The following is a 13,823-nucleotide window of genomic DNA, read 5'->3' as shown; positions in this document are numbered from 1 at the left end:
CCAGAGATGCGGCAGAGCTGCTGCCGTGCCGATCTGCAGCGCTTGTGGATGGCGGCTACACGAGCCCGTCGGCTGGAGACCCCGTGCGAGCAGCGCAGAGCCCCAGGCAGCTGCGAAAGACCCCGCGGGAGCCACAGCCTGCAGAGCAGAGAGCACGGGTGGTCGCATCCAGCAGAAATCACCACCCAAACTTAATAAAACCCAGCAGATCTCAATCACAGATCGATCACAGAAGATGTGGTGGGTTTCACCTGACCTTAACATGAAACTTTTTTTTTTAAAATCCTGCTGTTTTACCAGATAACGGCAGCTGACCAACACAGAGCTTCCACGTCCGTTGCAGGAGAGCCACAAGCCCCAGCGCAGAGCGAGGACCTCGCCACAGCTCTCTGCAAACCAGGACCAGGAAACATCCAGCACGTGAAGAAGAGCAAGCAGCGCACGAGGAAGGGGGGTTACAACCTGCACACCCATGTTTAACTCCAAGAGTGTCAGGACCTGCAGACAGGAGGATGACAGCACCTTCCTCAGGACCCTCGCACGTCCCCAGGCAGGATCAGGCCGGGTGGAGGATCTCAGCCTCCAGCCTTGGCTAAGCTGCTGTTGCTGGGGCAGCACAAGGACTGCTGCCCAGACAGGAGACACGGACAGACCCCCTCCACACCCCCCTGCACCCCACAGACAGGATATCCAGCATCTCACACGCAAATGCACCGCAGCGGTCAGCTTTATGCAAAGCTACAACCAAAAACTAGAAGACAGGTGACAGCAGAGAGTCCTGGAGAGAATAATAAAAGCACAATTTAGCCCCGGGTTTGGGGAGTTTTGTTGGAGAGGAGTCATGTTTGTGTTGTCCTCAAGAGGGCTCTACCACAGTATTATGAAAGAGCAGCAGCAAAAAATCATCGGTGTCAAAGAAACTGTTGACAACAGTAGACATGAAATCCAGCTCCGTAAACCAACCGCGGTGGGGCACGGAGCGAGGGTCGGACACTGGGCAGCCCCACACAGGTCAGGGGAGCGATGCCACGTGGGGGAGGAAGCAGCTCATGTCCCAGATGGACACCCCAAAGCAACACAAGGAGGTTTGCATTGGCCGCAGCGAACACCCGCCCCATTCTCCATCAGCTCCCTGCAACACCCAACACCCCACCCGGGGACACAAACCCCTCCCCGGGCGGTGGGAGGCTGCTGCGCTGCTCTGCTCCCCGAGGGAAGAGGCGAGGGCTCAGCGCTGCTCCTCACACCGCAGCTGGGAGCAGCTCCAACGCGGGGGACCAACCTGCAGCTCCAACCGACACCTCACTAGTGCCCAACTTTGCAAGCAGCGGTTGCACACTAAGCGAAAGCAGGCTCGTGCCAACCCGTTCAGGTACAAGACCAACCCTCACGCTGTTTTTTTAGCTCACATCAGGCAAGACTTTAATACATCAAAACAGTAACTCTACAAAGGGAAGAGGTGAATGAACCTCTCGGCATCACCGAGGTGACACCTCGCTGCTCACGTTCCCTCTACTGCCATACCGGTCTTTCACCCTTGAAGCAAATCGTTTATCTCACCCATTTCATTCATTTACACCATTTACATCACCCAGCTGACCCCACGAGCTCCCCATCCCCCGGCTAATGGGCTCGCTCAGCGTGTGCTGTGAGCCTCAGCCTTCAGCACAATTCCTCCTTCCTTCCTTCCTTCCTTCCTTCCTGCCTCCCTTCCTTCCTTCCTCCCTTCCTCCCTTCCTCCCTTCCTCCCTTCCTCCCTTCCTTCCCTCCCTCCCTCCCACATCCTGGCCCGGCTCTGAACTCTCAGAGGCTGCGGCCGTGGCTACTTGTACATTGTGCTACGCGTATATGCACACCCACACAACTGCTGCAAAAAAGCAGGCAGGGAAATATAACGATGGTCTCGTATTGGAGAGAGCGTGAGCAAGCTGCACCCTCCCCGTTGCAAGAGGGATCCTATTCAATGCAGAAAAAAAATCACAGAAAACCACAGGGGAAAACACGCCTGCCTACAGGTACCCCCGCACGCAGCAAATACCATCTGACTGCAGAAACTTTCGTTCCCGAAATAGAGGGCTTGCACCCAGCACGTCGGGACCGACCGCAGGGCGATTGCTCTGGAGACGTCACGATCTCGACGTGTTCCTCCTGTCTGTAGACTTGGCTTTGCAGCTTCCACTCACAAAACACTGCTTCTGTGTTCTGTTCGACCGTCAGAAAACAGCACGGCCCCAGACCATCTCTTGAAGAAAGATGGTCAGAAGAGAACCAGATGGTCTATCGTTAGGAAGAAGACATAAGCAAGACCATGCGATCGTGGCCCCGGTGCAAGTCCAAAGAGGCAAAGCTGACTCAAAGCTCCTGGACTTCTTCCTGAAAGCTGTGGATGGCCCTTGCAGAGCACCTGCCCCCGGCACTGACGTAGCTTTTGAACAGAAAATAACTCTTTAAAAAAGCTCGCAAGCTAACGTAACAGTTGCAGAGCATTGCTTCACCCACTACTACAGGATCCTGCTTGAAGGACAAGTTTTCTGAGCTTGAGAGATTTGGAAAACATGCCTTTTTTATTTATTTTAATCTGCTAGTAACACGCTAACGTCTACAACCTATCCGTCCCACCAAGACTTAAGCCCTGTATTTCAACTCTACCATCACAAACTCCTTCATTATCAATCATTTATCATCTAGACTAACTGAAGGGGCGATGCTGAAGCCTACCCAGGGGATCTGCAACCCTGGAAACCTCCTCCCAGCCCTCTGGCTGCGCAGGGGAGGTTTTAAGACACCCACCATAAGGTTGCTGGGACCGAATAGGACACGACTGCTGTTCCCCACAGACCTTCACTCCCAGGGACCTGCGTTCTCCAGCAGGTTGGACTTTGATCGTCTCCCTGCAGTAAAACGGCCGAACTGCAGCCAGCACAGTTCTGTAGGCAGCTGGCAAGAGATCTGCACAGTGCCTGTATGACCCATTAGCTGAGCTGTCACTCAGGAGGAATATGAGGTATTTCCTTTGCAAATTAATACCTACATCTTTGCTGCGGACCCAGGCAAGTGCCAGTGGAGCAGAGGCAAATGCAGCATGGCAAGGAAATCTGCACTAGCTGCAGGGCTTCAGCAGGCAATGTGTTCTTGATAAGCAGAGCTGAAAATAGTAGACAATGCAGAATTAATCCTCTCTATTGGTGCAACTTCTCAGAAACAGGGATGTTTTGATTAAAATTTCAGGCCTTTTATTCCTCTCTATACCCTTGTGCTGCATAGTCTGCCACAAAATGAATTCTCTGCGACACTGTGCTTTAACAAGAGACTGTAGAGGGGGGATTTATTAACCAATTTATTTAGGCTCTGCTTGTGATCTCTCTTCCCATGACCACACAGGGGTCTACGAGAGCAGCTCAGGCCCAAGCAGAGCCGGCATTAGGACAGGGCTGGCTGCAGAAGGCAGCGATGGTGGGGCAGGAACCCCCGTCCCCCCCAAGGCAGTGAGCAGGGAAAGCCTGAGCTCCGACGCTCCCTACACGCCATCAGTCACTGAACGGGTTGAGCAGAGGAAAAGGAATGAGCACCACCGTCAGAACGGCAATAAGTTATTTCCCTTGGGAACAAAGACGCAACTGGGATGAGATAAAGCAGTGGGAAAACATAGCAGAAAAATATCGTGCATTCTGTGCAATTACAGCTACAGCTGCCAAGCTGTTTCTCATACTGTCACTACGGCGGCGGTGACAGCTTCGGTCTCAGCCTGACCTTCCACCCTCACCCAAGCCAACGGCAACACTCCCGCGGCTTTCTGCAGACACAGGGTTCTGCTGCGATGACAAATACCATCATTTCTTCACCAGATCTGTGGGCACAGACTCACATTCATGATACTTCCCTGGTGCAAAAGGGACCCACGTCCCGTGTAGATCTGTGCCAAGATCTTAGATGCGACCAAGCTTCTTCCACTGGCTCACATGTGATTTCTGTTCTCTGCTCTTTACCGGCACGTTTCAGCAGCTGTCCATCTGAGCACAGGAGCTCCAAGAAGCCCCAGGCAGAAAGGTGCACCAGGCCCACCCACAGCTGGAGCAACTGGCAATGTCCCCACCGGGCTCCAGTCTCACGCCAAGAACACGCGGAAGGAGGTTTGCCCTAGTTAACCATGGTAGGACCCAAGACTCCAACATTTTTCGTGCCACTCTGCACTCCGTTTCTTCAGTTTCACTGCAGGAAACTTTTCAGTTGTGACTTTCCGCGTGTCCTTTACAACCAGTCAAGGGGAGTAAAAAACGGTCATTTCGCCAATGCGTTTCATTTTCCTTCAGTAAGGCCAATGTCAGCCACCCAGGTGCTCCCCTCGCAGCGTGCCCACCTCACAGAGCACCCGGAGACCCGGTGCTCACCGCCGGATTGCGAGGGCTGTCGCTCCTCCCCGTGGCCCTGCCCTTCCCCTTTGCTCTTGCACACAACACGAGCCGAACACCAGCTCCTCAGCTGCACAGGTCTCTGCCGGGACTACAGCCACCGCTCTCAGCAGGGACGTGGCCCCCTGCCACCCTTGCTCACGCTTTCCCCTTCGCTCGGACAGGTACTCTCAGGTAATTTGAAACACAAAGTTTTTCCCTTTCAAGCCCATCTTCCCAATAAATTGAATAGAAACCGAAGTGAAAGTAAATAAACTGAGAAAATACACCAGGGAGGGATGGAAATTTGAGCCATGTTAAATTGTGCTAAATAACTGAAAATCAATGTTGTTCTTCCTTTTCATCAGGGCACAGCTGTACATACTGCAGCACTCCAGGGACACCTCCTCTCATTCCCCCAGACTGCTACATGCGCTTGCTTTTATTACTAGCAAGGGTCCATTACTGACAGTGAAAGCAACATCCCTGAAGAGAGTAATGACTTTTTTTAAAAAAAATAATAGATATAATTATAAGAGAAACGCATTTCTTCTCTTCCTCTATTACTTTCACAACTTTCCTGACATTCCTGCTGATGTCCAGGGGTTCCTGCCTTAAGATGAATATTCAAAGGCACACCAAAAGCTACAAGGAAATCTTTTTTAAAAAATTCCTAACAGCACTTCAATTAAGACACCACGTTAATAAACATGACTGCAGCTTTTGAGAACGACAGAAAAAGCAAACCACGATGAAGAATGCTATCTGTCATTAAAATAATAATAAAAAAAAAAATCTACAAACACAAGACAACCCATACCCTTTTTATAAAGCTGCCCCAGGCTTCCAACATGCTCCTTACCCCAGTGTATCCTGTCTGGAGCCGGGCTGAGGAATCCAGTGGCGATACAGGTTGATTTTGCCTCTGTTAAGGGAGAGGACCTGCTGCAGCCACCCTCCCTGGAGAGGACCCGGCCACCCAGGACTGCAGACTTCTTGGTTACTCTTCCATGCAAGGTGGCGAATGGGACCGGCAGCAGATTTAAGTACGCCAACGCCCTGCCCCAGGTGCTTTTTCCCTACATTGCTATAAGCTCTGCTAGTCCAGACCTAGGGCGCCGTGCCTCAGAGCCATGCCCGGTGGCCTGGGATGCCCCTGCCCACTCCTTCAGAGCGCAGGAACAAGCCCAATCGGAGGAGTGCGTGTGTCTGCTCACCCCCTCCAGAAAGCTCTGGCAGCTTCTCTGACAACTTAGGTGGCACCTGGGGACTGAATTCGGTCTTGTCCACAGCCTTGGCTGACACAGCAGAGCTGTAGGCATCTGCTTTGGGAAGGGCTACACCAGTACGTGTCACCTGCCCGACGCACCGTGCTGCCTGGAGCAGGAGCAGGAGCCCACATGGAGCGGCAATCGCTCCAAGCGGGAGCAGGGTTCCTGCCGCAGGCTGGCTGAGCTCTCAGGAGCAGATACTTGCTTGTCTACTGTCAGACAGAAACTTTCTGACAAAGCATTGACTCAGGAAAACAGGCTAATCCAATTAATAAATGTTTTGATTTTGCTTTGCCAGGTGGCAAAAGCAGAGGGGAAGCAATTCAATTCAAGTGGTCACACAGGCACTTCTAAGTTTCTGTTTCAGATCCCACCAGCTTCACCAGTGTTATTTATGTCTTGGTTTGGAGCTGGGCTCAGGCACCGTGACTGAGACTGAGTCACCCCTTGAGAGATTCTGCACACGGGGCTGGTGGGAGACGGGGTCTTCACACTCTGATTGAGGGAATGGGTATTAGACAATAAATACCTTCATCCTGCTTTCACAAGGAGGGCATCAAACTGCTGGGACATGAAGATGCCTTCACCAGAGGAATTTTGTAGCACACAGGCATCTGAGCTGGATCTCCCAAGTCCAGGTACAAACCTGCACAAGCACAGGTGGTACAGCCTGGACAGACGTTACAGTCCAGAACCCAAAATATTGGCCATTACCTCACCATCACAGAAATAAATGTCTCTAACTTCTGGACACAAACTGGAATTTTCAAATTAGCATCTGCATCTTCCAAATAAAATGACAGAAATTGCCCATTAAATCAAATGGCAATGAAGTGGGGATTCAGCCGCAGACATAGTCAAGGAAGCTGACAGAGGGACACAAAACTGCTCGGATCCATTAATGTAATGATGCACTCGATGAGGAAGTCACTTGGGGCATGTTAGCATGAAAACTGCAAGAACAAGATCCTACAAGCCTGATATTTCAGCGCTCCGGTTTGCTTGTGCCAAGTATAAAACAACCCATGATTTAGAGCCACCACCTAGTGACAAATTTAAGAGACAAAGACCAGACATCAGTTAACATATAAAGAAGTTTCCAAAATCTATCTAACCTGGAAGCAAAAACTTAAAAGAATTTGCCCGTTGTTAAAAGTCTCTCTTTTCCTGGTTATGCAACATCTGAAAAAATCTTTCATTTGAAACAGGAGATGTTAAAATTTTTATAGAGAAGTTGCTGAATTCTTCTGCACAAGCAGCTTTTCCAAACATCCTCATCCATCAAAACGATTCTTTGCTGATAATTAGCCTCAGAAAAATGCACTTAATCAAAGTGACAGCCATTACTTCTTGCTACTGTAAATAGGACTGTGGCTTCTGACGACGATTTTCTGGAAAGTATTCAGACTATTTAAATTAGGCAACAAATAAGCTCCTAATGACACTTCTCTGAGATACAGTTTAATTTTATTTATGGGCTTTTTTTATACATGCCTCAACCCAGTTGTCATCACTGCCCAAGAAAAGAGAATGCAGGAGATCAAAAACTGCCATAGTCAGGACAGCAAAGATCAAAGGGATGCCACAGCTTGTGGTATAAAACAATATTTATCAATTCAGCAGATGTGCTTTCTCAGCTGCCTTTAATCAGCAAACACCAGTATCACGTTAGAACAGAAGCCTTCCTTCCAGAGCCCAAACTGGCAGCCCCGATGGGATGCTGCCTTCAGCTCCTCCTCCCTCCCGGCAGCACCCCTTGGCCTTGCTCCTGCACACACAGGTGCCCTTGCACAGAGGATTCCCATAACCAGAGGAGTCACGGGCCAAGCGTGTGAAAGGGTGGCCAGGCACAAGCGGTACTCGTGCCCCCGGTTCTTCACCTTCTTTTTGTTACAGGCTCAACATCTTAAACTGTGCCTTTACTGTTCTATTCCAGCGGCTCTGAATACTTTCACAGCAACAAAACATCAGTGAGATGAGAAACGCAATGCTGCCATAAGAGACCAGAACAGATCTCTTTTTCTTCCCGTATTGACATTGACAGAACCTTCCAAAAAGAGGGAAAGAAACTTCTGAACCAGGCAGGACTTATGCCAGACAACTGAGGCAACTTCTATGTTCCCAAAGAGAACCTTCCCTCCCCAGAGAAGAAGTTACCTCCTAGTACCCATTAGTCAGATTTATGTCCTGAGACAGCAGCTTGTATCCTCTGGAAATTTAAAGCTGAATGACAGATAATCCTGTTTCTATAACCCAAAGATTGGCCTTGCAAAAATGTCAAGCATCGTATTTAAATACAGTTGCCCTGCACTGAAACACAGCTAAGCCCAAACTCTTCCAGATGCCTCGTGGTAGTGAGTTCCAAAGATGAATAAGAAGATGTTGGAAGGAGAACTTCCATTTGACAGCTCTAGATTTGCTTGTCATTAGGCTTTTCTCCCTCTGTTGCACAAATCCATTTACCTCCCCCATTTCTCTTCTAGTCGGTCTTTTCCTATTTGCTTCCTGGCTGATTTATTACCATCCTCCACACAACATTCAAAGTAGTATTTTAATTCTCATGTCAATCAGTCTACCTGCCAATGAGTAAGACCTACTTAGTTAGACTGCCTTCACCTTTCACATTCTAAAAAGAAAAGTAAAATAGGAGCAGCCTGTTTTACCTATTCCACCTCATATTCACTGATTAGTTCCTTCAGTTCCGTGGGTTATCTGGACATGCCCTCTCCTTCTGCCATACCACAGCTCTCTAATTATCCACTTGTTCCAGCAAGCTCTCGTCTCCTTGAGTTCCAGCATTACCTCATTCCTTACCTCAGACGAGTCTCGGTGTCTCCTCAGCATCCTGTGTGATGAGGATGGATTAATACATCTCCTCAGAAGCAGCGAAACCTGGATTCCCCTATGGCCTCCCATCTTTCAGTCTTCTGCTGCCCCAGAACCTCCTCACTTCCATCAGCACACTATCGTTCCAGGGGAGTTTTTCAAAAGCAGATATTTGAGACGCTAATGTTTTTAGCATTGCTTTTATAAGTAAATGAGGTATTTACTGCTATGGGTGTTTTCCTTCAGTGATACATCTGTAAGTCCACTGAGCTCTATTTTACCATTCACAGTTCCTTGTACTGTTTATGTGGGGGAATTTTCCTCAGCACATTCCTGTCAGTGCTGCAACAAAGCACTTCAAAGCACATGTCTGAGCTGCTTAGTATTTATAAGGACAGCAAAGCCAAAAAAGGCTTTCAGCTTTTCTTCTGCTAGCCTGAATCAGATCCTTACTCAGTTGGTTTGGAACAGACTAATCTACTGGTCATAATTACTCCAGCAAGCTTGCTTCATCTACAAGGTCCCAGTATCATTAATGACTTGGACTGAAACTGAGGCCTAACAACAGCATTTCCAAAAGCCGATGGCAGTGACTGATCTCAACTCCCATCGAAGTCAAGAGGACTACATGTGAATAGCAAATGTGTGCTCATAGATTTGCATTCCCAAACACGCTGTGAAGTTTTCAGTATTTTCTAGATGAAGGGGAAAGTCAAACAACTAAAGATAACAGCACATAAAGCCAATGAAACAAAGATATCTTGAGAAACAAGGCTAATGAATCTACCAAAATAATCCAGAGTATCTCCACACTAAAATTAGAGAGAGATTCTGAATCAGAAACACTCAAATCTAGATGAAATTGAAGATTAAGGGGTACAGCAGCAAGATGCAGAAAAACCCCCACAATCTACACTTGTCATCGTCTCTATTTCAGATCCACTCAAATACTTAAATATGAAAACTATTAAAACTCTAATCTCCAAACATATGCAAATGAGCCATATCATAACCATTCTGGAATCCAGACATTTTCTGCATTGGAATTTCCAATCAGCTTTTCACCTGATGCCATAAAACTACATTAATGTTTAAGTGCCTGTTAAGGAAATCTGGGCTTTAAAATCTTGAGGATCACACACTCATTTTCAAAAAAGATCAATTCTTATGCAGCTATAAAAGTTAGGAATGCTTATTTAGAACATTTGTAAATCCCAGATTCTCAAACTCAAATTCATTACTGCTTTTTTTTTTCTGTATGACACTTGTACACATAAAAAAATGAATCTACCTTTTAACACAGATGCACAAAAGCCTCGATGCAGGTGTAGCAAATACACAGCAGCTACTCAAGGGCTAATTCACCAGCAATTGGAAGGGGTTTTTTTCAACAAGAGTTACATCTCTCTCTGTTTACGTCATGCAATTAGTTGGTGGGAAAAGATGACAGTCTTACTGACTCCCCATTACTGCTGTAGCTCCTTGATTTTTATTACATGAACAGAGTTGAAGGGAGGGTTGTTCTTGTTCCTCTTCAGTTAACTGTTCTGCTCATGGAATTCACTTGCCACTCATGGCATTCCTCCTTTTGCTTTAGCTTACTCAATCTGGCAATAAATCCCTGCCAGCCAGACAGGAATAGCAGGCTTGGCACTCAACCCATAAAGACCATTTCTCTAGGCAGTCCAAGAAAGGAAGAGTTGTGCCACATGCACAGCAGCTCCTTAGAGTCACTCTGCTCCCATCAGTATTCCCTGCTGCAAAGATAGCCTCTGAGAACAGAGCCTCTGGATCAGCCTTACTTCCTAAATAAATGTATGTGCTCAGCTCAAACTCTGCATATGGCTTAACAGGGAGTTTCACCAGCCCCTCACATGACTGATTGTATCCCATGCATCTCCCAGACAGTGGCCCCTTTTCCTCCTTGCCAACCCCTGATGGGACCCCCAGACACAGCAAGCTGCCTACCATACCCACACATCTCAATGTCTGCTGGCGCAGTATACCCACAACTCCCAATGCCCAGTGGCTCCAACGTGTCCACCAGCCCTGAACACCCACACATTCCCCGTGCCTACTCTCCGAGGCGAACCCACCACACACATCCCCACGGCCTCCATCCCAGCATGCCCACACGCATCCCAGTGCCCCCTCGCCCGGGCATGACCACCGCCTCCTGCGAACACATCCCAGTGCGGCGGGCTCCGGCAGCCTCCCGCATCCCCCCGCATCCCAGTGCCCTCCAGCCCCGTGCCCGTGCCCGCACCCGCACCCACCGCCGCCCGCCGAGGCAACGGGAACCGGCCGCCAGCACCGCCGAGAGCTCCGCGCCCCGTGGGATCAGCACCGCGGAGAGCTCCGCGCCGGGCGGGGTTCAGCACCGCGGAGAGCTCCGTGTCCCCCCCAGCCGCCCCGCGTGGGTGTCCCACCCGGAGCGGGGGGCGCGGGTGTCCCAGGTATGTGACCCAAGCCCAGGTATGTGTCCCGGGCCCCGGGGAGTGTGTCCCCCCAGGTACGTGTGTCCCTCCCCACCTCCCCGTGTGTGTGTGTGTGTGTGTGTCCGTGCCCCCCGTGCCACCCCCCCCCGGTACGCCCCGAACCTGTCGTCGCTCTGGAAGGACTGGTCCCCCAGCAGCAGATCGCGGAAGCGGTACCGGGGCGGCAGGGGCAGCACCTCGGACTCCAGCTCCGTCATCTTCAGGGCGGCGATGTCCAGAATGACCCCGCTCTTGCGGCTCCCGCCGCCGTCCCCGCCGCCGCAGCCGCCGGGCGACGAGAGCCTGCGGGAGAGAAGGGGGCAGCGGCAATGGAGGGGGCGCCCTGCCTTGCCCTGCCCGCCCCCGCCGCCCGCCCCGGCACCTCCTCCGGGGCCGGCCCCGCACACCCCGCACCCCGGCACGCACCGCCCGGCGCTGCCCCGACCCGCGGCCCCCCGCGCCGGGAGAGGCTGGCAGCCCGCCGGCTGCAATTACATTGCGGGGCAGGCGGCGGTGCCCCCCCTGCAGAGCGCTCCCCCCGGGGGCATGGGTAGCGAGGGGCTCGGCCGGCCTCAGGCGAGGGGCCGGCGGGGTGGGCACGGCGCGGAGCCCGGTCCCCCGGAGCGCCCCGCAGCCCGCTGCGCAGGGCAGCGCTGTGCACAGGACATTTGCTCCTCAGCAGACAAACAACAGAGAGCGAGAGGAGCCAATGGAAAAGCCCAGTCGCCAGGAGGAAATAAAACCGCTCGCAAGATAGATCTACGCTGACAACCAAACCCAGATCCACCCCCAGCCTCCCCCCCGCAAAGAAAAGTATGGATGGGAGGCAGACAAGGCGATGGCTCCACAACCGTGCTGGAAGCAGAAGCACAACCTCCTCTCTGGACTGCCAGCACTTAAATCATCTGAACAGCTCCAGTATTAAATGAGAAACCGTGAACACTGATGAGTCAGTCATCTGTCCAGCTGCCAAGTGTCGTGGCCGGGAGGATATATCACCCATCCCTTGGCGTGCTGAAGTCTCTGATCAAGGGGGGGCAGAAATCGCAATGCCTGGGAGAGACCCAAGGGGATTGCTCAGACAAAGCTGTGTATGGCCAGCTACATGCAGTCTGCCCTGCCACACAGAAAAAGAGATGAAACTCAACCAGCTCCCAAACTATCATTTTAGAGGGTTAAGAGCTTGTCTTTGGTCTCCTTTTTCAAACCACATTTACCAACCAGAACATGGGTACGACACTGCTCCCCATGTCAGCTAGAGCTACTAATTATAGCAGATCAGGGTTGAGCTGAAACTTCCCTTCACAAGGCAATAAAGCCATGCCATGCTGTAAAGCCAGCGTACAGACACACAAGGCAAGATCGCACGTGCTGAGCCTTTGGGTTCTCGCTTGATCAGCGAAATTTATCCGTGCCTTGACAGGAAATTCAATGTCACAGACCCTTTGTGGAAAGTGGGAAGGACAGAGAGAGCTTGGAAGAGGAGACATGGTGCCTCTGCAGTGAGCTGATTCTTTGTCCCTCACATGTAACTTTGGAGTGTGAGGCAGGCAAAGAACTGAAAGGCTCCAACTCCTTCCAGATGTACTTCCAAGGGTCTCACCCAAAGCGTCTCCAGCCCACTCCTACCACCTTCCCACAGCTTTGCCTCCAGTACATACTGCATAAGCTATATGCAAGTAAAAGAGCTTCAAACAGCTGAATACTAAATTAGCAATAAGCAGACATCTAGGGTTTTTGCTGCTGGCTGCAGAGATGCAATCTGAGGCTCCTACCGTGTTTTACCTTTAACAACTCAAACCCCTGTAAATAAGTTCCCAGGTGACCAGGTTCCAAAGTCCTGATCAGCTGTTGTTCCCGAGTTTCTGGAAGAGCAACCAGCATGCGAAATTTCTGCTGAACACAGCCCCAGAAGACAACGCAGCTCACTCTCAGCGCTTCGGATGATTTTTCACTGATGTTACTTGCCACTTAATTCTATACCCCCAGAGCTTTTCAATTCCTTTTAGCTGCCATATGCACACCGCAGCCGAAGCTCTGCACCGAGTAACACACCTGTGCAGGGCCTTGGGCATCAGGGAGGTTATTCTATGATATACATTGATCCAAAACTTGGTCTTTAAGAGAAACCAAGCCAAACTCCTGTCAACTCAAGGACTCCCTCTGGATCGACTGACAGAAGCACAGAAGTTAGCTGACTATATCTAGCTCACATTGCAAAGGAGGTTCTAACATTAATCTAATCACCAAAAAGCCACAATTAAGTCTTTCCTCTTAGAGCTTAACTATGATAAATTGTGCCAAAAGCATACTTTCTCCAGGCCACCCCCAGTAAAGTTCTTGCCCAGCTGAGATTTCTTATTGCTGTGAGGCCAGGACAACATCCTAAAACCAGACTTTCAGGGAGAGAAAAAATAAATTTTAAAAATCATCCACTCTCTTATTATAATGCATACTTTAAAGTGGGGAGCCAGGTGTCTGACTCCAAATGTGGGTGATTATAATTGCATTTGAAGGAGACTGTCACACACAGCAATCTCCATTAAGTGCCTGTTTAAAGAAGCACGTTGTTTCCTTTCCCGGAGGAAAGCCCGAGTGCTCCGGCTGCTCAGCCATGGACACACCGACTGCCATGTGGAAAGGGCACCTTTACACGGAGCTACCACCCTGTCTGACAGTCCCCATGGCTCCCGCTGCCCGCGGTCCCAGCGGACAGGGCCACTGGTACCCTGAAAGCTAAGGATGCTCATAGCTGTACACAACCGTCCTCTTCAAAAGTCCAATCCTTGTCTTCTGGGTTTGGGGTGTTGGGTTTTTTAAAATGCCACATGATTCTTTTCAAACCAAATTAATCCATCTCT

The 13,823-nt window shown here is 50.3% G+C and overlaps 1 protein-coding gene across 6 annotated transcripts in view; it reads right to left on the bottom strand.

Moving 5' to 3' along the window:
• KCNT1 (potassium sodium-activated channel subfamily T member 1) overlaps positions 1–13,823 on the bottom strand; it is a 91,570-nt gene that overhangs the window by 64,004 nt on the left and 13,743 nt on the right. For 4 of the 6 annotated variants that reach the window (XM_054849141.1, XM_054849144.1, XM_054849143.1 and 1 more), the window contains exon 2: positions 11,086–11,265. The exons of 1 other annotated variant lie outside the window; for it this stretch is intronic. In XM_054849141.1, the coding sequence (XP_054705116.1) occupies positions 11,086–11,265 (180 nt within the window). Of the gene's footprint in view, positions 1–11,085; positions 11,266–11,457; positions 11,516–13,823 lie in introns of those variants that run through there. One more of the 6 variants, XM_054849145.1, reaches the window with a different exon arrangement.

The sequence above is a fragment of the Grus americana genome, chromosome 20, assembly GCF_028858705.1.
Source record: "Grus americana isolate bGruAme1 chromosome 20, bGruAme1.mat, whole genome shotgun sequence".
NCBI classification, from domain to species: domain Eukaryota; kingdom Metazoa; phylum Chordata; class Aves; order Gruiformes; family Gruidae; genus Grus; species Grus americana.
This window is presented reverse-complemented; position numbering and strand designations above follow the sequence as displayed.